Source organism: Medicago truncatula, chromosome 4 (assembly GCF_003473485.1).
Source record: "Medicago truncatula cultivar Jemalong A17 chromosome 4, MtrunA17r5.0-ANR, whole genome shotgun sequence".
NCBI lineage: Eukaryota > Viridiplantae > Streptophyta > Magnoliopsida > Fabales > Fabaceae > Medicago > Medicago truncatula.
The window spans coordinates 18688330-18715255 of NC_053045.1; the positions used below are offsets into that span (position 1 = coordinate 18688330).

Consider the following 26926-nt stretch of genomic DNA (forward strand, 5'->3'; position numbering starts at 1 on the left):
CAACCTGACGATTCTGCATAAGCACACCACCAAGACCCATCTTAGAAGCATCACAATACACCACAAACGATTCCTTCGGATTCGGAAAAATCAACACCGGAGCTGAAGTCAACCTCTTCTTCAACTCTTGGAAACTCTTCTCGCACTTGGCATCCCAAATATATGCTTGTCCCTTCCGAGTCAACTGCGTCAATGGCAACGCCAACTTAGAGAATCCCTCAATGAACCTCCGATAATAACCGGCCAAACCAAGAAAGCTTCTAATCTCAAAAACAGACTTAGGAGACTCCTACCGCAACACTACATCAACCTTGGAAGGATCTACAGAAATACCACCCTTAGAAATCACATGACCAAGGAAACTCACTTCCTTCAACCAAATCTCACACTTAGACAACTTGGCACACAACTGGTTCTCTTTCAAGACTTGCAACACAATCCTCAAATGTTCAGCATGCTCTTCCTCAGACTTTGAATACACCAAAATATCATCTATGAACACCACCACAAAACGGTCCAGATAAGGATGAAATATTCTATTCATGTATTCCATAAAGACACCTGGCGCATTAGATACTCCAAATGGCATCACAGAATACTCATAGTGTCCATACCTCGTTCAGAACGCAGTTTTGGATATATCTTCTGCCTTTACTCTAATTTGATGATATCCTGATCTCAAATCAATCTTACTAAACACCTCTGCACCCAGTAGTTGATCCATCAAATCATCAATCCTTGGAAGTGGATACCAATTCTTAATCGTCACCTTGTTCAACTGCCGATAATCCACACACAACCTCATGCTTCCATCTTTCTTCTTAACCAGCAACACTGGAGCACCCCACGGTGAAACACTCGGTCTAATAAACTACTTCTCAACCAACTCTTCCAACTGATACTTCAATTCATCCAACTCCGATGCAGACATCCGATACGGCGCAATCGAAATAGGACTCGTGCCTGACACCAAATCAATTGCAAACTCTACTTCCCTCTCCGGCGGTAACTCGGTAATATCCTCTGGAAAAACCTCAGGAAACTCTTGCACTACCGGCAAATCACTAACTCCTTTCTCACCACTAACCTTCAAGGATGCAAACATCATAAACACACAAGCCTCACCTTCTAAAGACTTCTTCACTTGCCCCGCGGTCAAAAACTCCCTATCTAACTCTTCTACCGGTTTAGAAAAAGTCACACTCCTAGTCAAACAATTAATGCTAACCCCAAAAGCTAACAACCAATCCATACCAAAAATCAAATCCATATGCTTCAACGGAAGACAAACAAGATCCAACTCAAAATCAACATGAACCTTAACACAAAACACAACCAACTGAGCCTCTGCAGCCAAAGATACTTCCCTTGCCAGACCAAATAAACTTGAAACAACCTGCTACTCCCCCACTACGCTCAAACCCACCTAAAAGAACGAAACAACACAACAAGTACCGAAGGTAACTCAATACCATTCGAGTACAAACAGGAAATTCAACGAATACTAGTCCGGACAAGACCGACCACGGCTCTGATACCAACTTGTAACGCTCCTATTTCTATTAAAGCAATTAAACATGCGAGTAATACATTTATTCAAGAAATAGAGATTACGTCTTATTCAAAATTCAAAAACCAATAAACATGTACATAAACCTCAACAGTCGCAGCGGAATATAAACCAGAGTAAATTAAAATATACATGTTATGAATAAATAAATTACATCAACATAGATGCATCTCAAAAATCCCAACAAACGGGTAATCTCCAAACATAACAAAATCCAAAATAAACTAATCTAGACCGACACAACGAAGCCTAGATCAGAGCCGACTAATTCTAAACATCGATATCGGAGAAAGCTCCAGATATCCACCAAGCACAAGAACTCACCAAGCAACTGAACCTGCACAACGTCTACCCATCCATACAGATAGGCAGGCGGTCCATAACAGATCCACTGGGGGTAAGTATTACATTATCATAATCCAAATAACAGTTAACATGAATATTTCAATTAAAACATCATGCACTTGATCAATAATAATTACACATTAGTACTTACATCACACCCCAATATCTCACATCAATCTTCATCAATCATATGAACAATTATCAATTTACAATTATTCATTCACAATCACCAATGACATTTATCATGAATAATCATTAATCACATTTCATGAACAATCACCAATTACTTGTATCATGAATAATCACTAATCACATTTCATGAAAAATCACCAATTACATGTATCATGAATAATAATTAATTCACAGTTATTCATACACAATCACCAATCATATACATCATGAACAATCACCAATCATAAGCCATACACAATCATTAATCATATTTCATGAACAATTATCAATTCACAAATATTCATTCACAATCTCCAATCACATTTCCAAATAAGACTCATGTCATGATATGCACTTATTGACACATAAATGCATGTGGTACCAAATCTCAACAAGGTCGTCACCTTTCGATGCCACTTGCACATCGATTGTAAGGGCTCACACCTGCCTTACAATAATCTCGAAGTAAAAGAGTCATCCCTTTTACAGCAACAACGACTATGATGCATGGACATGTATAAGGACTCGATAATGCGACAACAATTCACAATCTCAACCTCAATATATAGGACAACACCCAATTATATTGATTATCTCCACATCATTGCATTATCAAGAAAACATGCCCATACACAAATAAATCATAGTATTCACCATCATCACATCAACATGATCATCAATAATCCACAATGTTATTCAGCATCAACTGTCACATATAGATCACCAATTCAAGCATTCTCATATTCCAAGTAATATGGAAAACAACATCTCATGATAAATATCATATCCAACATATAATCATTCATAATCAACTATCACATATAGTTTCACCATTCAAGCATTCCTTACATTCTAAGTAAGATAACATATAACATCTCATGATAAACATCATATTCAATACAATCATTCATTCATACAACTTCACTTAGTCATACAAGAATAATCTCAATAACTCACAAGACAATTTGCTAAAGAAACATTTCCGACAAAAATTCAAATCATGTGGCAAACGACCAACATTGATAATTTTCAAACTTAGGTAACTTATTCAAATTTGAAATCCTACAATTCAATCTTAATCAATCATGTAGTCAAGGACTTAAGCCACTTACAAACTATTAGAAATTAGTTCAAAGGATAGCTTAAGTTCGTATGAGAAAAACCAAGACAAAACGACATTTAACTCAAAACCCGTTTTCACCGATTCAACTCCGCCCAAAATATTTCTTGAACCATCAACACATTCACATTCCAAAATACATAAATACATACTCAATTATTCACTCTAAGTACTTCATTAAACCCAAATTCAAGTTTGGAAAAGTTCCACGGCTCAAAGAAAAAGTTATGATAAGTTTTCACAAAAATTCACATGACCCATGTGTAGTAATTTGATCATAACTCAAGTTCTAAAAATCATTTGGACGTCAAACCAAAGCCATTAGAAAGCTAACATAATTATCTAAAACTTTCATGTTTACACCAAAGGCCAATTCGAAACAGAAATAGGTGAAAAAGATGCAAGAACGCGAAACAGGGGATGCTGGAACTGGCAATTTCGCTTCTTGAGAAGCTTCTGAAGTATGCTTCTGAAGTGTGCTTCTGAAGTATGCTTCTGGCCTGTTCGCTTACAGCTTTTTCAAAAAGTGCGTTTTTCACCATTTCGCGCGTAAAATGCAAACCGTTAATCGGATTTTGATGCCGTTTTCACCTACACGATCCTGACACTTGACTCTAACATAATCTATAAAAATTTCATGTTTCAACCATCCCAAAATTCATTTTCCAAAACCTCACATAATCACTTATTGGCGAAAACGCTTAAACATCGACATTTCACACGAAAAACCCGTTTTCTCCCAAACGACTCAACTAACATAACCACAACATGAAAACAGAAATTCTCATAGGTTCAATTCATCCAGCAATAACAAAATTTCAGTCAACAACCATATATATATCAAAAAGTTCATTTTGGTCCTTCACATGAACACTTAACTCAACTTCACCAATTTCACAAAACCACCAACAACAATTTATTTCTCATCATCAATCCACAATTAAGTATACCCAAATCATAATTCACTTACAATAGCATCTGTTAACAATAACCACATTAATGGAATATGAATCACATCTCTTTTCAATCAAAACATATCAAATTTCATCAATTAAGCATAATTTCATAACTTAACATTTATACATACTTTGAAACATGTAATTTCACCCATAAACATACCATAATCATCAATTCAAGCACAAGAAAATAGCATCACACCAAGAGCACGAATTTAACAACAATTGTTCACCAACCCATTTTCATACAACATGAGAAAATGCAAAGATTGTACATGATTATGATAATAACTAACCCCCTTACCTTTGAAGTTGATTATCTCTAACCCTTGCTTCAATTCAGCTCCTAGGTCACCCAAATTGATTCCCCAAGCTTTCCCTTCAACACTCTTGTTCTTCTCTTCACCTCTTTCTCTCTCTACCTCCCTCTCTCTCTAGGAAAATGTTTTGTGAAGTGAATGAAAGATATTTTCCTATGACAACCCTAATGTTATCTCCCTTAATGGGCTCAATTCCAAATTCTAATGGGCCTAACTCATTCTAACATAATTCCAAAAAGTTTCTATACACTCAACGGTAATTACTAACAACGGTGAAATATAACGAACGGTCACTAACGGTAAAAACTAATCACTACACTAGTAACTTAGTAAAATAAGGGTTCTCACTAAATATTAAAATGATTCTCACCAAAATTACCATTTTACCCTTACCCGTCAAATGACTAAAATACCCTTCTAATACGGTAATCCACGTAAATGCACCCGACGACAATTAAATACACACAAGCACAATTAATCACACACAAACACAATTAAAAGTAATTAAAATAAATCTAGCTAAAAATCGGGATGTTACAACTCTCCCCCCCTCAAAGAATTTTCGCCCTCGAAAATTTACTTGAAGGAAACAACTTCGGATACGAAACCCTCATCCTACTCTCCGGCTCCCAAGTAGCACTCTCACCAGTTGGTCCAACCCAAATCACTTGACTAAAACAATTTCGTTGCCACGCAAACGCTTCGACTCACGATCCTCAATCCTAACCGGCAAAGTCTCAACCGTCAAATTATCTCTTACTTCCAACTCATCTACTTGAATCACATGAGACGCATCATGCACATACTTCCTCAACGGAGACACATGAAACACATTATGAAGATTCGACAAAGACGGTGGTAACGCAATCCGATACGCTACAACCCCAACCTTCTCAATGACATCAAACGGCCCAACAAAACGAGGAGTCAACTTCCTACACTTCAAAGCACGACCAACTCCGGTCACAGGATTCACCCTTAAAAACACGTGATCACCAACTTGAAACTCAATATCCTTCCTCCTCTTATCATGATAACTCTTCTGTCTACTCTGAGACGCCTTCATCTTCTCCTGAATCATCTTAACCTTTTCCGTACTTTCTTGCACAACTTCCGATCCTAACAAAGCACTCTCTCCGGACTCAAACCAACATAACGGTGTCCTACACCTCCGACCATACAAAGCCTCAAACGATGCCATTCCGATACTAGCATGAAAACTGTTGTTGTAAGTAAACTCAATCAACGGTAAACATTCGTCCCAACTGACACCTTGCTCCAAAACACAAGCTCTCAACAAAATCCATAGAAATGCTATCCCACTTCCACTCTGGCACAAACAACGGTTGCATCAAACCCGACGGTCTCTGATGTTCAATCTTTGATTTCTGACAAACCAAGCAAGAATAAACAAACTCAGCAATCTCCTTCTTCATTCCAGGCCACCAAAACAACCTTTTCAAGTCCTGATACATCTTAGTTGCTCCTGGATGAATACTCAAACTACTTCTATGACCTTCGTCCAAAATTTGCCTCTTAAGCTCAAACACATCTGGCACACAAACTCGATCACCAAACATCAAAACACCATTCTCATCCAATCTAAAGTCTCCACCTTTACCTTGATTAACCAACGTCACTCGGTCCACGAGTTCCAAATCCTCCTTCTGACCATTCTTGATCTCTTCCAAAATATTGCTTGTCAACTTCAACATACCCAACCTCACACCATCCGGTGTCAACTCACTAACCAAACTCAAGACTCGAAACTGCTCAATCAATTCCAACTCTTTAACCATCAAAGCAGACATATGCAAAGTCTTTCTACTCAAAGCATCCGCAACAACATTAGCCTTTCTGGGACGATAACTCAACTGAAAATCAAAATCCTTAAGATATTCCAACCATCTTCTCTGCCTCATATTCAACTCTTTCTGATCAAACAAATACTTCAAACTCTTGTGGTCACTGAACACCTCAAATTTAGAACCATACAAATAGTACCTCCAAATCTTCAATGTATACACAACAGCCGCCAATTCCAAATCATGAGTCGGATAATTCTTCTCATGCATTTTCAATTGCCTCGAAGCATAAGCTACAACCTGACGATTCTGCATAAGCACACCACCAAGACCCATCTTAGAAGCATCACAATACACCACAAACGATTACTTCGGATTCGGCAAAATCAACACCGGAGCTGAAGTCAACCTCTTCTTCAACTCTTGGAAACTCTTCTCGCACTTGGCATCCCAAATATATGCTTGTCCCTTCCGAGTTAACTGCGTCAATGGCAACGCCAACTTAGAGAACCCCTCAATGAACCTCCGATAATAACCGGCCAAACCAAGAAAGCTTCTAATCTCAAAAACAGACTTAGGAGACTCCTACTGCAACACTGCATCAACCTTGGAAGGATCTACAGAAATACCACCCTTAGAAATCACATGACCAAGGAAACTCACTTCCTTCAACCAAAACTCACACTTAGACAACTTGGCACACAACTGGTTCTCTTTCAAGACTTGCAACACAATCCTCAAATGTTCAGCATGCTCTTCCTCAGACTTTGAATACACCAAAATATCATCTATGAACACCACCACAAAACGGTCCAGATAAGGATGAATTATTCTATTCATGTATTCCATAAAGACACCTGGCGCATTAGATACTCCAAATGGCATCACAGAATACTCATAGTGTCCATACCTCGTTCGGAACGCAGTTTTGGATATATCTTCTGCCTTTACTCTAATCTGATGATATCCTGATCTCAAATCAATCTTACTAAACACCTCTGCACCCACTAGTTGATCCATCAAATCATCAATCCTTCGAAGTGGATACCGATTCTTAATCGTCACCTTGTTCAACTGCCGATAATCCACACACAACCTCATGCTTCCATCTTTCTTCTTAACCAGCAACACTGGAGCACCCCACGGTGAAACACTCGGTCTAATAAACTACTTCTCAAGCAACTCTTCCAACTGATTCTTCAATTCACCCAACTCCGATGCAGACATCCGATACGGCGCAATCGAAATAGGACTCGTGCCTGGCACCAAATCAATTGCAAACTCTACTTCCCTCTCCGGCGGTAACTCGGTAATATCCTCTGGAAAAACCTCAGGAAACTCTTGCACTACCGGCAAATCACTAACTCCTTTCTCACCACTAACCTTCAAGGATGCAAACATCATAAACACACAAGCCTCACCTTCTAAAGACTTCTTCACTTGCCCCGCGGTCAAAAACTCCCTATCTAACTCTTCTACCGGTTTAGAAAAAGTCACACTCCTAGTCAAACAATTAATGCTAACCCCAAAAGCTAACAACCAATCCATACCAAAAATCAAATCCATATGCTTCAACGGAAGACAAACAAGATCCAACTCAAAATCAACATGAACCTTAACACAAAACACAACCAACTGAGCCTCTGCAGCCAAAGATACTTCCCTTGCCAGACCAAATAAACTTGAAACAACCTGCTACTCCCCCACTACGCTCAAATCCACCTAAAAGAACGAAACAACACAACAAGTACCGAAGGTAACTCAATACCATTCGAGTACAAACAGGAAATTCAACGAATACTAGTCCGGACAAGACCGACCACGGCTCTGATACCAACTTGTAACGCTCCTATTTCTATTAAAGCAATTAAACATGCGAATAATACATTTATTCAAGAAATAGAGATTACGTCTTATTCAAAATTCAAAAACCAATAAACATGTACATAAACCTCAACAGTCGCAGCGGAATATAAACTAGAGTAAATTCAAATATACATGTTATGAATAAATAAATTACATCAACATAGATGCATCTCAAAAATCCCAACAAACGGGTAATCTCCAAACATAACAAAATCCAAAATAAACTAATCTAGACCGACACAACGAAGCCTAGATCAGAGCCGACTAATTCTAAACATCGATACAGATATCCACCAAGCACAAGAACTCACCAAGCAACTGAACCTGCACAACGTCTACCCATCCATACAGATAGGCAGGCGGTCCATAACAGATCCACTGGGGGTAAGTATTACATTATCATAATCCAAATAACAGTTAACATGAATATTTCAATTAAAACATCATGCACTTGATCAATAATAATTACACATTAGTACTTACATCACACCCCAATATCTCACATCAATCTTCATCAATCATATGAACAATTATCAATTTACAATTATTCATTCACAATCACCAATGACATTTATCATGAATAATCATTAATCACATTTCATGAACAATCACCAATTACTTGTATCATGAATAATCACTAATCACATTTCATGAAAAATCACCAATTACATGTATCATGAATAATAATTAATTCACAGTTATTCATACACAATCACCAATCATATACATCATGAACAATCACCAATCATAAGCCATACACAATCATTAATCATATTTCATGAACAATTATCAATTCACAAATATTCATTCACAATCTCCAATCACATTTCCAAATAAGACTCATGTCATGATATGCACTTATTGACACATAAATGCATGTGGTACCAAATCTCAACAAGGTCGTCACCTTTCGATGCCACTTGCACATCGATTGTAAGGGCTCACACCTGCCTTACAATAATCTCGAAGTAAAAGAGTCATCCCTTTTACAGCAACAACGACTATGATGCATGGACATGTATAAGGACTCGATAATGCGACAACAATTCACAATCTCAACCTCAATATATAGGACAACACCCAATTATATTGATTATCTCCACATCATTGCATTATCAAGAAAACATGCCCATACACAAATAAATCATAGTATTCACCATCATCACATCAACATGATCATCAATAATCCACAATGTTATTCAGCATCAACTGTCACATATAGATCACCAATTCAAGCATTCTCATATTCCAAGTAATATGGAAAACAACATCTCATGATAAATATCATATCCAACATATAATCATTCATAATCAACTATCACATATAGTTTCACCATTCAAGCATTCCTTACATTCTAAGTAAGATAACATATAACATCTCATGATAAACATCATATTCAATACAATCATTCATTCATACAACTTCACTTAGTCATACAAGAATAATCTCAATAACTCACAAGACAATTTGCTAAAGAAACATTTCCGACAAAAATTCAAATCATGTGGCAAACGACCAACATTGATAATTTTCAAACTTAGGTAACTTATTCAAATTTGAAATCCTACAATTCAATCTTAATCAATCATGTAGTCAAGGACTTAAGCCACTTACAAACTATTAGAAATTAGTTCAAAGGATAGCTTAAGTTCGTATGAGAAAAACCAAGACAAAACGACATTTAACTCAAAACCCGTTTTCACCGATTCAACTCCGCCCAAAATATTTCTTGAACCATCAACACATTCACATTCCAAAATACATAAATACATACTCAATTATTCACTCTAAGTACTTCATTAAACCCAAATTCAAGTTTGGAAAAGTTCCACGGCTCAAAGAAAAAGTTATGATAAGTTTTCACAAAAATTCACATGACCCATGTGTAGTAATTTGATCATAACTCAAGTTCTAAAAATCATTTGGACGTCAAACCAAAGCCATTAGAAAGCTAACATAATTATCTAAAACTTTCATGTTTACACCAAAGGCCAATTCGAAACAGAAATAGGTGAAAAAGACGCAAGAACGCGAAACAGGGGATGTTGGAACTGGCAATTTCGCTTCTTGAGAAGCTTCTGGCATGCTTCTGAAGTATGCTTCTGAAGGGTGCTTCTGAAGTATGCTTCTGGCTTGTTCGCTTACAGCTTTTCCAAAAAGTGCGTTTTTCACCATTTCGCGCGTAAAATGCAAACCGTTAATCGGATTTTGATGCCGTTTTCACCTACACGATCCTGACACTTGACTCTAACATAATCTATAAAAATTTCATGTTTCAACCATCCCAAAAGTCATTTTCCAAAACCTCACATAATCACTTATTGGCGAAAACGCTTAAACATCGACATTTCACACGAAAAACCCGTTTTCTCCCAAACGACTCAACTAACATAACCACAACATGAAAACAGAAATTCTCATAGGTTCAATTCATCCAACAATAACAAAATTTCAGTCAACAACCATATATATATCAAAAAGTTCATTTTGGTCCTTCACATGAACACTTAACTCAACTTCACCAATTTCACAAAACCACCAACAACAATTTATTTCTCATCATCAATCCACAATTAAGTATACCCAAATCATAATTCACTTACAATAGCATCTGTTAACAATAACCACATTAATGGAATATGAATCACATCTCTTTTCAATCAAAACATATCAAATTTCATCAATTAAGCATAATTTCATAACTTAACATTTATACATACTTTGAAACATGTAATTTCACCCATAAACATACCATAATCATCAATTCAAGCACAAGAAAATAGCATCACAGCAAGAGCACGAATTTAACAACAATTGTTCACCAACCCATTTTCATACAACATGAGAAAATGCAAAGATTGTACATGATTATGATAATAACTAACCCCCTTACCTTTGAAGTTGATTATCTCTAACCCTTGCTTCAATTCAGCTCCTAGGTCACCCAAATTGATTCCCCAAGCTTTCCCTTCAACACTCTTGTTCTTCTCTTCACCTCTTTCTCTCTCTACCTCCCTCTCTCTCTAGGAAAATGTTTTGTGAAGTGAATGAAAGATATTTTCCTATGACAACCCTAATGTTATCTCCCTTAATGGGCTCAATTCCAAATTCTAATGGGTCTAACTCATTCTAACATAATTCCAAAAAGTTTCTATACACTCAACGGTAATTACTAACAACGGTAAAATATAACGAACGGTCACTAACGGTAAAAACTAATCACTACACTAGTAACTTAGTAAAATAAGGGTTCTCACTAAATATTAAAATGATTCTCACCAAAATTACCATTTTACCCTTACCCGTGAAATGACTAAAATACCCTTCTGATACGGTAATCCACGTAAATGCACCCGACGACAATTAAATACACACAAGCACAATTAATCACACACAAACATAATTAAAAGTAATTAAAATAAATCTAGCTAAAAATCGGGATGTTACACTAACCGAAAACGAAAGAGTGGTGAATAACACAAAAGCTTGAAACGAGATGCAGGAAACCGAAATAGAAGGTTGTCTTGGTTTTAAATTTCTTAACTCATTCTCTGTTTTTACAATAAACGGTTCATTCATTCTCTTTATGTCTTAATGTGTCATTTTTCTTACTGCTAAACCGTTCGATTTTTTACATATTTAACTTCTTCTTTTTTTAATGAGGGATTAATTTTTTCCCGTAAAAATTCTTTTAATGTATGTTAGCACTTAACTAACACTTTTAACGCCACTTAGTTAAATTAACAATATACGTGAAATATTCAACTATGGAAATTGATTCAATGACTATATTATCTCTATTTGATTTTGTAAGACAATTAAATCAGTCTTTTTATTTGCGTATGACTAATTTGATCCCTACACATTTTTGTCAGGGACCAAAATAGATCTTCATTTTTACCATTTAATCTAATACAATTAAACTATTAAATTAAGGGGGTAATTGATTTGACTACTTGCTTCTTTTTGTTATAAATATTGCTTTTAGTCTCAATATTTTCATGCCATTTTGGAAATTATATGAAAACTTCGAAATTCTTCTTAAAATCTATCTTCTATTTTATTCAAACAATTTTATTATTCACTTTTTTTCCCAATTTCTAATTCACTGTTTTTTTATCACCATTGTATGTTGTCCAAATTCACAAATTTACTTTATGATACTCTTAAGATCTAATGGCTTAACATAGGAATGATGCAGATATAATCAACGAGCTTAATTTGATACTTTCAAAACTTCCACACCACTTTCAATTCAACATTCTTATTTTCAAAAGTTTCGTTAAACCTATATTTTCTCTATTTGTTACATTTTTCATGCTTGCTATTGCAACAACTAATTTGATCTCTTTAAATCCCTAAAAATATTTTGATCTATTTAATTAATCATGTAAGATAATCGTTGAGTTTGGTAGTTCATATTGTTATACTCTGATATGTTCGTAATCTCAAAAGTGACGTCCTCCCATTTTCACTTGACGTGGTCTTGGTTGATATTCCAATAACTAAAATTTAAGATGAAAAATTTAAACAAATGATATCCACAAACTAACAAAATAGTTTAGACAATTACTTTTCCCACCCTGTGGGTTTCCTCACGCGCCCTATTTTTTTCAAAAATGCCCTTGAGTTTTCGGATTTCATAATTCGGAATGGTGTTTTCCTTTGTTATAGGGTGAAAAATGGAGTTACGAGTTTTTCCGAATTTCGTAATCCGGAAACTTCAAAAAATAGGGCGCGTTAGGTGGTGTTTCTGGATTACATAATCCGGAAACCCCCTAAACACCATTTTTCAAGGTAAAACAGTTCACATTATATAATCTGAACTGTATCAGCACAAATTCTAAACATGTTTGTAACATGGATAGTCATTTTAGGGACAATATTAATCTTCCTAACTTTCATCCTTCCGTTTTTGGGTCATTATTACCTGTTCTTAGTCAAAAATCAAGTTTTCGGGCTACTTGATGTGATTGCTCCGAAACTTCCCCAGAAAATCAGAAATCCAAAATTCAATCGGTTAGACCCATTTTTCATTTTTTTAAATTTTTCATTTTCTTAGAAAAATTCGAAAAAATTTGCATTAGTTTTATTTGATTTTTAGAATATTTTTGTGCTATTTTTATATTTTTATGATTTTATTTGACAGGTTTTAAGCATTTTTTACTTAGTTTTTTTTGTTGTTTTTAAAAGCAAAACTCAAAACTGTTAAAATATGAGAGTCTGATGGCTGATTATACATAAGAATTGTCCGGATTATAAAATCCGAAATAGTAAACATGAATTCGGATTTTAAAATCTGGAATGCACAAGGGCATTTTTGGAAAAATTACAGGGCGCGGGAGAAGGCCATAAGGTGGGAAAAGTAATAGTCAATAGTTTATCATAATGTTGGGATAATTCTAGGACTCCTGAGTGGGCATAGAGTGAGCTGGATAATCATATATTAGGCTAATATCAACTATACAAGTGAGATTGACACCGCATCTTCAGATAAAACCTTAAGGCATTAGACATATGAGTCATCTCACTTATATGTTTTTTCAAAATATACTCATCCATCCAATGTAAAGTGGTATCTCACACTTGACAACTCTTAATCAAGTGTGCGACTATTTGTGTATGTAATTATCTGATATAGTCAAATCAGGTTAAATAGAGTCACAACATGTTAATTAGGTTAGTTTAAGTAGTTTCATGAATGGAGATTTAAGTTCATTTCTTTCATGGGAAGAGAGAAATGAAAATAGAAGAAAAAGAATGAATATGAAAAAGGAATTTGAACATGAGAGAAACGATAAGGGAAAATATATGTAATGTGTTTTGACCATGAGAGTAAATGGAATATGCTGGGTTGTCGGTAATTATATGAGTTTGTTGAAGGATTTGAAGATTTTTGGGTAACTACATTACCAAAATTTAGACTTAATTATAAAAATATCACATCATTTTAAATGTATAATAAACATGTATTTTGTCAACTTAGCATAACACGTTTTCAAATAATAAAGATTGAATAAAAAAAGAGCATGAAAGAGAATGAGATCCAAAAACTAAATTTCAATATAAGAAAAAAACAAATGACATTCAAACATTAATAAAATTATTCTTTATATTGTTGGGACCACAGAGGATGTCTACACTAAGTTGAATCATCATATTAGGTTAAGAGCAATCACACAAGTGAGATCGACACTACATATTAACTTAAAATGTGTAATGGACATGTATTTTGTCAATTCAGCATAACAAATCTACAATTTTCTATTGTCAGATCCCACCAAAGATCAAAAGTTAAGTAATTTAAAATAATAGATGTTGAATAAAAAAATAGCATCAAAACGAATGACATCCAAAAACTAAAATTTAAAAAATAAATAAATAAAAGATATTCAAAACTAACAAAACCACCCATCATAATGTTTAGACTTCCGGGGGAGTCTAAACTGGGTTGTATAATCACAGTAGGGTAAAATCAACCATAAAAGTGAGATTCACACCATATTTTTATTCAAAATCTAAAGGCATTAGGTATATGGGTCATTTCACTTATATTTTTCTCATCATCTACTTTTTTTATCTAATGTGAAGCTTTAATTACATATGAGACATTAATATCTCTCTCTAAAGTGTGCGACAACTCTGCATCTGTATGATGGTGACATGGTCATATAAGGTCAGATTGATGCATAACATGATAAAAAAAAAAAAGGAGGGTGTATTTTAAAAAGAAATTTTGACATGAAAGAAATGGTAAGGAAAAAAAAAAAAGGAGTGTGTATTTTAACCATGAGAGTATAGGAAATAGAGTGAGTTATTGGTAATTTGTAGGTTTGTTGAAGAATTTGGAAATTTTGGGGTTTATTTACCAAAAAATTAGACTCAATTAAAAAATACACTTCATTTTCAAATTTCTACTAAGTATATATTTTGTCAACTCAACATAATACATCTTTTTTCCATTTCAGATTCCACCAAAGACAAAAGTCAAGGAATTTGAAATAATGAAAGTTGAACAAAAAAAATGTAAGAGAGTGACATCCAACAACTAAAATTTATGATAAAGAAAAATTAAACAAATGACATCCAAAAGCTGACATAACACTTCATCCTAATTTTGGAACCTTCGAGGGATCATAGTCTAAGTTTGATCACCATATTAGACTAAGAAAAACCACACATGTATGACTGATATCAAATCTTTATCCTAAACCTTAAGGCATCAGATATATATGTCATCTCACTTATATGTTGTTTAAAGTTTACCATATATCTCATCCTAACATAGAACTTTGACTCAAACTAGACACTAATATTTCTTAAACAAATGGGCAACTATTCGTGTACGTAATCACGTGACATAGTAAAATAAGGTCAAGTGGAGGAACACCATGTTCCAGAAGGTTGGTTGGTGACTGTTTCATGAAGAGAGTTTTATATTCCTTTCTTTTACGTGAAGATAAAAAGGAAATCAGAAGGAAAAGTAACGGATTTGAACATGAGAGAAGATAAGGGAAAAAATAATTATTGTGCGTTATGTTCATGAGAGTATAGAGAGTAGTGTGAGTTATCGGTGATTTTATGAGTTTGTTAAAGGAGTTTGAGATTTTTGGGTAATTATTTTACTAAAAAAATTGAGTCAATTAAGAAATGCCACATAATTTTAAATGTCTAATAAACATGTATTTTGTGAACTCAGCATAACACATTTGCAATTTTCCATTGCCACTTGCCGCCAAAGTCCAAAAGTTGATGAATTTAAATTAATAGAGGTTGAATGAAAAAAATTCAGATGAAAAACAATGACATTTAAAAACTAAATTTTAAGATAAAAAATGCAAACAAACGACATCAAAAAATTAAAAGACAATTTATTTGTGACTTTCGGGAGATTCTGCATCGAGTTTGATAATCACATTAAACAAAGAGAACAATACACGTGAGTTTAACAACACATCTTCACCCCAAACCTTATGAAATTAGGTATATGGATCATAACACTTATATGTTACTCAACATCTACTTTTACATCCAATGTGACTTTAACTCGCACTTGACACATTAACATTTCTCCCTCAAGTACGAGACTCTCTGCATATGAGATCTACCACCATAAACCAATTATGCTTCTTCACAGAGTCGATCTGAGCTATGATACCGTTGTTGGGCCTTACGAGAGAGCCAACACTAGCATGGATTGACCCATTGCACAGAGAACAACCAAACAAATGAAAATGATATCAAATCTTTAATTAATATTTTAAATATCACGAAATTCTAACCCGTGCTTGGCACGGGTTTCCAAGCTAGTTTCATCAATATCCAACCAAAAAGTTTGTCATTAATGGGTCGGGTCCATTGTCATTACTTACTTACTAGTAGTTTACTTGGAGTGGATTTGGCTTGGGCAGAGTATCGATGCGTGTGATATGTGGCGCCACGTCAAGGAACTTATCTTATCTAATAATATCTATCTCAATTTGAGGAAAAGGACAATCTCAACAGTACTAACCGACCTTCTCTTATTTTTCTCTTGGACAAACTTTTGTTAATTCGTCTTCTACCATCATTTTGATCATGGATGCCGTTATTTATCTTATGCAATAGATAATATATTTAGAATTCACCATTTATGTATTGATTTTCATTAAGTTTTTATTATTCTACTTACTATATTATAAAATTAAATGTCCATGATTTTACCATTTTGCTCTTAAGAAGGGCATTTTTGTAATTTTCTATTGATGGGGTGTGGTTAGTGCCACCTCATCATTTTTAGGGTGGATTTCCCATTTTGCCCCTCACCATTTTTTTTAATTATTTTATAATTTTTATATTTTTAATAACTTTTAACTATTTTTCAATTTTTTCACCCAAATTCAGTTGCTTCTACATTGTCGTTGTGGAAGATTAATGTATCGTTTGACCCGGTTTTTTTTTTTCAACTTCTCTACATTTTTAAGGAGAAGTTAGGTCAAACCCACTATCAATTATTTTAATTTCAATATTGTTTAATCATCACAACCTCACAAATATTTTTATTCACGCTGTCATTTAATGATACTAAATACTTCTATTTCCTTTCTTAAACTTCGCGAATATACACACACACACATTGACGTTTAGAGTAATATTTTATGTTTGTCTGTTTGTGTTTTTGTTACGCTGATGCATATAATTTTTTTTACTGTTGCTTGATCGAGTGCTACGTACCTCATCGATTTTTTTTTAACTATTTTCCAATTTTTATATTTTTAAAAACTTTTAACTATTTTTCAATTTTTTTTATTTTTAACTATTTTTCAATTTTCCTCCCAATTTAGTTGCTTCTACATTGCCGTTGTGGGAGATTAAGATATCGTTTGACCCGACTTTTTTTTTACTTCTCTACATTTTTAAGGAGAAGTTAGGTCAAACACAATATCAATTAAGTACTTACTAGAAATGAACTTTTTTAATGTATAAAATTGAATGGAATGAGCTTTGGCCTTGAATGCCACTTTAAAAAACTATTTCTCGACAATATATTTCACAAACACCTCTTTTCAACTCACGCTGGAAACCTTTTCTTTTATTTTTTAATATTATATTTCAATATGTTTTCTTTTCATATAACTTTATTTTATTTTATTTTGAAGCGTTCCATTTAATTTTATTATCTTTTTTTTAAAGAATTTTATTATCTTTTTATCACTTATATATTTAATTTCAATATTGCTTAATCATCACAACCTCACAAATATTTTTATTCACGCTTTCATTTAATGATATCAAATATTTTTATTTCCTTTCTTCAATCTCGTGAATACACACACACACACATTAACGTTTCAAGTAATATTTTATGTCCGTCTGTCTGATTTTGTTATACTAATGCATATTATTTTTTTTAGAGTATTGCTTGGTTGAGTGCTACCTCTCCGATTTTTTTTAACTATTTTCCAATTTTCATATTTTTTAAAACTTTTGACTATTTTCCAATTATTTTATTTTTAACTATTTTCTAAATTTTTTTTCTCCCAAATTCAGTTGCTTCTACACTGCCGTTCTAGGAGATTAAGATACCGTTTAACACGTTTTTTTTCCTTCAATTTCTCTACATTTTTAAGGAGAAGTTAGGCCAAGTACAATATCAATTAAGTACTTACTAAAAAAGGTATTTTTTTAATGCATAAAATTGAATGGAAGAGCTTTGGCAAAAAATTGTTGAATGCTACTTCAAAAAACTACTTCTCGACAATTTATTTCACAAGCATCTCTCTTCAAATAACGAGTGATGGAAGAAGGTGGTAAGCTCATATTTGATCTCGAAAAGTCACAGAAGAACTTGCAAATTCGAGCTGTTCCAAAGTAGATCTTTGTTGTTGAACTATTTGAACTTCTACTATTTTGACGTACCGCTTTGGACTGTAGTCGCAAACTATCTAGACTTTGGGATGTCATTTGTTCTTTTCATTTTGTCTAATGTAAATATTGGCAAAAATCTCTTTTTGGTTAGTCAATGAAACTTGCAATCTCTTTTATAAACCTTACTATTATATAACGTTAATCTGCACATTGGTTCCAATTAGTATCATGTTAATTGTAATGTTGTTTTCCTAATCTCTTGAACAAATAAAACATGCTCTTTTCCTACAGTAAATCTTTATAATGCTTTGGTAATTGTTTTAGAAATGTACATATATATAACTTTTAATTGACACTGCAATTTGTTTTGTACCTAGCACTTCTCAAATGAGATATCAATGACATTTCTAAAAGGAATACGGGAAACAATCACACTCATCAACAAACAAGCTCAAAAAAGGTATAAGTTTCACTTGATAACGGCAAAGAGAGCAAGTTACAAAAAATACTTAGGCGGTTAATGGTTCAAATTTTGTCGTGAACATATGTTAGAGGTAGGTGATAAGTTAATTTTTGATCTAGAGAAGCCACCTAAAAATATGCACGTTCAAGTTTCCAAATAAAGAATTGGTGTTCATGATTCGCACTTTCAACAGATCACCTTAACTCTAATCCTAGACTAGATTATCTTCACTCAATGATGTTACTTCTTTGTTTGATTTCATTTGATGTGAATATAGGTATCAATCATTTTTTAGTAACTCTATAACAACAACACTCTTTTTTATAATTTTGGATAATATGTAAATTCAAACATCATTGGTTCCTTTATTGGTTCCAATTGTTTTCATCCTAAATATTATGTCAATTTCTAATCTCATAAACTGATTATATGCTCTCTTAATCAGCACATACATATTTTATGATGAATCACAATGTTCCGTCATTTTAACATCTCTTCTTTCAAATAATTTTTTTTATCGAATACGTTATTCAACCCGTGCATATAAACTAAAAGACTATTGGAACATTAAGGTGAAACTAACATTTCAATAGTGTTGGCACCTCCAAGAGACGTTTATCCTCTCCTACCAACTTTGAAAATTTTATTAAAAAAAAAGTAAAAGTTATGTATAAGAGGGTCAAACCAAAAGCTTGAAAAATAAAAATAAAAGAAAGGATGAGTGACAACGCAAAAGGAAATTGATGTCCATCTTCGACCACCATTAGATTCACCCTTAGAACGAATGTTATAAGTGGTCTTGCTAAGCTTCTTTTTTTGTTTCTTCGTTAAATAAGGAGTAAATAGGAAGTTATCATCGTCACTTTCCTTAACCAACAAATGACTAATTAAATTATGATCCTTTTGTAGCATCGGGCACATGGTTAGAGTTGCCTCTTTCTTCAATTGTGTTACCTGAGCATCACCAACCCACTGAATTTGAGTATCAGATTTATTATGTATCTGTTGTGTTGTCGATTGTGTATTCGCATCAAAAACATTTGCTTCCATTTATGCATGCATCCCTTGCATAATGATATTGTCTATAGGGGCAGCAGGTTGTTGAATTACCGGTGCTAGGATAAAAGGATACTACTCATTATTATGTTGTCCAACCAATTTGGTTCTACCAACAATTTCATCTGTAACATTGGAAAGCGCAAAATGAAAAGAGGTGATGGCCTTGGGAGGCTGGTCAAAATTGACGGAGTAAAAGGACATAGTTAAAATTGCAGAATTTTGTTTTAGTTTTTAAAGTCTTTAACTCCTTGTATATGCAAGGATTTAAGAGACGTTGAAGAGGTGTCAGCGCATTAAGAGTCGTTGGGAAGTTTCAAATCAAGAATGTTGGGCCATTACCTGATATGAATAATGTCGTTGATTAGACATTTGAAATTACTTTGCTGCAACATGAATTATCCATTCATTCTCTTTGTCCTTGAAGTTTTTTGTCTGTTTTTACACGTGGTCAAAAGATGACAAATTGTACAATCAGAGTTTAATAGAGACATCTACAATTTTCAAGATAAGGTTTTCCAGCCAAGCCCTACCTAATTCCTATATATACCCAGGCCTTAGCTTTGGGACAAGTATGACACTTCTTACCTTAAACTTATGACTTATCCTCTTGAAATCTGCTGAATAAGAGAGAGAAAAGAGAGATATATGATGAAATATCGTGTGTCTAAATAGCACAGCAAAAGATTTATTATATAGAAGTAAGTACCTTAGGGCCTAAGCTATGATATATTTACAAAATGAATATTCATCATAATATTATATCCTAAGTAACTTAGAGAGTAAACTAAAATATATTTAGAGCATAAATATAATTATTTACTATATATTTACATATCAACACTCCCCCTCAAGCTGGAGCAAATAAGTCAAATACGCCAAGCTTGCCACATATATAATTTATTCTAAGACCTCGTAGAGATTTTGTAAAAACATCTCCCAGTTGATCATTTGAATTGACAAAGCTTGTGATGCTGTCTCCTGATTCAATCCTCTCTCTGACGAAGTGACAATCTATCTTGATATGTTTGAACCTTGCATGGAACACTCGATTTGAGGTGATATGCAAAGCGGCTTGATTATCACATATAGGCGTCATTGGTTATGCTTCTTCGAATTGAAGTTCCTTGAGTAACTGCTTCAACCAAATGAGTTCACATGTTACTAGTGTCATGACCCTATATTCGGCCTCAACGCTTGATCTTGCAACTACATTTGGTTTCTTACTCTTCCAGGATATCAGATTTCCTCCAACAAGTACACAATACCCAGATGTAGTTCGTCTATAAATGGGTGAACCTGCCTCGTCAGTATCTAAGTAACCAACTATCTGAGTCTGTCCTATATCCTCATAAATGAGACCTTTTTTCTGGAGCACCTTTGATGTATTTAAGAATTCGAATTAAAACATTCATGTATTCTTGGCAAGAAGAATTTAATAATTAGCTTACAACACTAACTGCAAAGAAAATGTTTGGACGAGGGATTGTGAGATAATTCAATTTTTCAACCAATCTCCTATATCTTCCTGAATATGATAGAGGCTCCTCCTATTTTTGTAGAAGCTTGACATTTGGATCCATAGGAGTATCAACTGGCTTGGAAATCAATAGACCAGTTTCTTCAAGAATATCCATAGCGTATTTCCTTTGTGAAATTACAATACCATCCTTGGATTGGGCTACCTCAATACCCAAAAAGTAACGGAGTTTACCAAGGTCCTTAGTCTGAAACTCATTAGAAAGATGTTGTTTCAACTGGAGTATTCCATGTTTATCACTACCAGTTATGACAATATCATCTACATAAACAATAAGATAAATGCACCCTTGAGATGAGTGACGATAAAAAACAGAATGATCGGCTTGACTACGAATCATACCAATTTGTTGCACTACTGTGTTGAATCTGCAAAACCAAGCTCGAGGAGATTGTTTAAGACCATAAAGAGGTATATGCAGCCGACAAACCATGGTAGATGACTCCCCCTGAGCAACAAACCCAGGTGGTTGCTCCATATATACTTCTTCTTCAATATTACCATGAAAAAAAGCATTTTTAATGTCAAGTTGATGAAGAGGCCAAGGACGAATAGCTGCAATAGAGAGAAATAGTCTAACATATGCCATTTAGGCGACAGGCGAGAATGTGTCACTATAATCTAACCCAAAAATCTAAGTATATCCCTTGGCCACCAAACGAGCCTGAAATCAATCAATTTTACCATCAAGGCCAACTTTCACAGTGTAAAGCCAACGACAACCTACTACCGGCTTTCCAGGAGGTAAAGAAACCAGTTTCCAAGTGCCACTGCTTTGGAGAGCACACATCTCATCAATCATTGCTTGTCTCCACTCAGGGTGAGATAATGCTTGTCTCCACTGCTTTGGTTATTACTTTTCTCATCCTACGACTTTCTCACACGTCTTTTTTTTCTTCTCGAAAATGCCATGGAGATTTTTAGATTATAGAATCCAAGTTGAGTTTTCCTCCTGTTTTTGGATAGAAACGAGTTTTTCACCTATTTAGATCATACAATCCGAACACAATAAGTAGCTCGGATTTTAAAATCCGAAGACCCATATAACAAGGTGCGATTTTATTTTTTTGGATTATATAATTCGAACACTTCATACACACCCCTCCTTGTATCAGGAAAAACTGGTTCAAATAATATAATCTGAACTGTATCATCACACAATTTAAGTCCATTTGTAATATGAATAGTCATTTTAAGAATCATACTAACTATCATTACTCTCTTCCTTATATTTTAGGTCATTATTGGTTGTTTCTATCGAGTCCCGGTCGAAAATCTGGTTTTCATACTATTTAATCGAATTGCTTTGAAACTTTCTCAGAAAATCATAAAAAAAAAATAATAATAATCAAGGATCAAGGTTATTTAGACCCATTTTTCCTTTTTTTTAATTTTTTCATATTCTCATACAAATATGTGATAATAGGACGCATGAGAAGATAGATAGGAAAAGTCCTTTCTTATTTGACAATTGAGGGCCTATGCCAAATAGTGACTAATAATAGTAATAATTTTTTTAGGGACTAACAATAATTTTTTGGAGATCATAAATATTTTTTGGAATAGGTTAACAACTGCCCTAAGGGCGTTGTTTAAGCATCTAAAAATAGTAACTTTTGCATTGAAAATTGTACGGTTCAGACTTTAATAAATATTTGATTTATATTTTTAAGATATAATTTCTTTTTGTGGGTTCCTTAAACAATGCCTTTAGAGCACTTGTTAACGAGACCCATATTTTTTTACAAATTGGAGATCATAAATATAATAAGATATTTTTAACAACCATCCGTATTTATTAGTTTTTAATGACTATCCTTTTAATATATAACTGATTTTTTTGGACAGATTTTATAATACCATGAGAGGGGCAGGGGCATTTCAAAAAATAATGAAAAATTTACTAAAGAAAAAATAAAATAATTAAGAATAGCTTGAAAAATTGAAAATGAAAGATTCAAAATAAGCCTGAATTGTTTGTTTATTATTATCGACTCAATCAATCAACCTCAATTGAGTCCTTCGAAAAAAGGTTATTTTATTGGATATATTTTATTATAATTAAATAAAATAATAATAAAATCATATTGTCTGCGGTATTTACTTGTTTCCTTCCCTCCTTTTATACTCAACGCATCTTCCTTCCTTTTCTTCCATTCCCATTCACATTCTATTCTTCAACGCGTCTTAGCTTCCATTTAACATTCTCAAACCCTTTCTTCATTCCATTTTCAATCTTCAAACCTTCTTCATCTCTCTAATTGTAAGTATTCAAATACCTCTCTCTTCTCTTCTCTTGTTTGTTTTGTGTGTTTTCTTCATATGGGCTTTCAACTTATTCATTAATCAATGGATCCTTTAACTGTCAATAACCAAAAAACTACTATCATGCATTGCTTTCAGATGTGGTTAATGTTAAAAAACATGAAAAATTCTGATCCTTATTTTTGTTTTTTCCATTTCTATGTTACTGTCATTTTAACAATGTTGTCTTGTGTTTGCTTATCTTAAGCTTTGTTAGTTATAATATTATTGTTTTTAATCAAAATAAATTAATTTATTTTTACCACCTTTGTTTCTCTCTAAAAAAAAAGTAATTTAATTTAATGCTTAAATTTTTTTATTTTTTTTATACTAAATTTTAATGTTTAAATATTTTGTGTTTCTTGTGAATTTCTGTTCTCAATAAAGTTTAGGCTCCAAGATAACATTTTCCAATGTTCATTATTGATTGAATCTTCTTTCCTCTCACATTAGATCTAGAAACAAAATTAATTTCTTTAAAATTGATTTCATGAATGGTGCTGCTAGATATCAGAAATTGCTTTCTTTTGTCTCTTATACTTCTCTCTCATATAATAGGATAATTTAATTTTGGAGAATGCTAAATAGCTAGATATTTGGGTATTATAAGTAAAATACTTTGGTTAATTAGATTTCCTTTTGTTAAGTACTTCCTTGAAAATAGTTGAGTTTTATTTTTCTAATTCTGTTAAATAGCTAAAATTCCTACCTGTAAACACTCTTTTTTATCTGTCAAATAAATATGAGTTTGATTCTGCAACTAACTTATTTAATATTTGTAACTGTAATAGCTAACGATATTTCTTGCTATTATAGAGTAGGCATAGACTCATGTAGTCTTTACTCTAGTGGAAACCTCTTTTCTTAGACATAGAAACAAAAATTAAACTAGGAAGTTAGTTCTATCTTCTAACTACTCAGTTGAAAAATAAAGCATTAAAGGAATTATATTTGCAAAGACTTTTTACAGACTTTCATTTCATGCTAGTAATTACATAAATATCATTGAAATATTAATTAATGTTTAATTGCTAGAGAATTGAATCAGCTGATCATTTTTAAATTTGGTGTTTGGTTTACTTTCTGGAATACATTGAATTATGCTTGAACTCGATCCAATTTCGTATATAGGCAAATAATCTATTTTTTAGATTCATTGAATAATTTATGTCTCTGATCGACCAGATACTCAGTTATTCAATGTGCATGAAAAAAGATTATGAAACAGGATGGTGTATGATGTATCCCTTTCCAAACATTGTTTTATGGAAAAATTGATTCCTGATGTGTAAAAGAGTTGTTGCCACAACTTGAACTTATCCACTCTAGCCAAATTCTGACCCCACCCTAACCACCACCCTAAGCTATTATGACTACCTAGCTTAAAATAATTATCCTATAAAGACCATTGAGTTTAATTATCCTTAAAATAATTCTAATGTTGTTTATCATGTAAACCTTTTTGGTTTGACCCCAAAAGTTTGTTTTTATTTTATTTTCAAACTATAAACATTACTTATTTATATGAAACAGTTATAATCATTTTGGCAACTCAAATAACCATAATGAAAGAGTGTGCTTGATTTGTTTGTTTGAGAACTTTGTTTGCCTTTGACCCACACCAATTAATTCATGACTTGGATGATTGTATATTTGATGCATTTTTTACTCAGCTTTCAATTTTGAGCCCTGTTTTTTCCTTATGAATATCTATAGCGCTTTATATGATCCAAACATTTCATCTAAGACATTGTTTGATTGTGTATTTCAGTTCAACTACATCTAAGAAAACATTCTTCAACACAAAGAGAAAATGGCCTTAGATCAATACATGGACGATACCGTCTCTCAAATTGATACCTTTGAAGAGAAGCCATCTTTGAAAAACTGGAAAACCTCCACGGATGTGATTGCAGATTCTGATAGAAATGCATCTAGTGGTTTTGACTGTAACATCTGCCTGGATTGTGTGCAAGACCCAGTTGTCACTTTTTGTGGTCATCTTTACTGCTGGCCTTGCATTTACAAATGGCTTGACATACAAAGTGGCATCTCTTCCGAAAACGAGAAGCAGAAGCCACAATGTCCGGTATGCAAATCAGAACTCTCTCAATCCTCGCTAGTTCCATTATATGGCCGTGGCCAAACCATGACTCTGTCTGAAGGCAAGGCTCAGCAAGTAGGGATTGTCGTGCCTCGAAGACCTACGGGTCCAAGATCATTTAATCCTACTACTGTTTCACAGCCTACTTATCAAAATTATCAACATCCTCGGCAATTCAACTCAATTCCGAGCAGTTACCCTTCACCGATGTTTAGTACAAGTGGTTCGGCACTAGATAACACATATGGAATCTTTGGTGAAATGATATATGGAAGGATGTTTGGTAACCAGATAGAAAACATGTATACATATCCTAATTCTTATAGTTTTCAAGGGACCAATAATCCAAGGATGAGAAGACATTTAATGCAAGTTGATAAATCACTCAACAGAATCAGTTTTTTCCTCTTTTGCAGCTTAGTTTTGTGTGTTCTCTTATTTTGAATAATTGCACTTCATTTTCATCTTTAGTAACAGTATATGTATGTATCCTTGTATAGATTATATTCAGTATTCTGATTTAGCTTGAGAATTAATGGTGAGATGTGTAATTACTAGTGTCAATTTGAGCATATATGAAATATATGTTTGTAACTTTGTATAACTACAGTTGCTATTTTAGTTTTCCCCTTTCAGCTTGTTACAAGCCAAATCAATCTTTCAAAGTTAGATATTTTCTTCCAACGACAGAAACAAAAGAAGGAGAATAAAGACAAGTTTTTTTTCTTTCATTTTTTAAGAAAAGAATAAAGACAAGTTGTTTTTTTTTTCTGGTAGATAGAAAAAAATGACAGACATTATAAACTCGCACACACAAGTAGAAGTGTCGGGATTCCAACCCCAATTAAAGTATTCAACCTAACAATTTCGACATTTAACCAGTTGAGTTAGGACTTGTTGACTAAAGACAAGTTGTTTATTATGCCACTACAATATTTTATTTGGATTTCACATAAAA

General features: G+C 33.5%; 1 protein-coding gene across 1 annotated transcript; it reads left to right on the forward strand.

The window, feature by feature from the left end:
- Positions 1-23664: 23664 nt before the first annotated feature.
- Positions 23665-26620, forward strand: LOC25502627 (E3 ubiquitin-protein ligase RMA1H1). Its single transcript, XM_013590175.3, has 2 exons — positions 23665-23823; positions 25636-26620. The coding sequence occupies exon 2, from the start codon at positions 25678-25680 to the stop codon at positions 26410-26412; it is 735 nt and encodes a 244-aa protein (XP_013445629.1). The 5' UTR covers positions 23665-23823; positions 25636-25677; the 3' UTR covers positions 26413-26620.
- Positions 26621-26926: the final 306 nt, after the last annotated feature.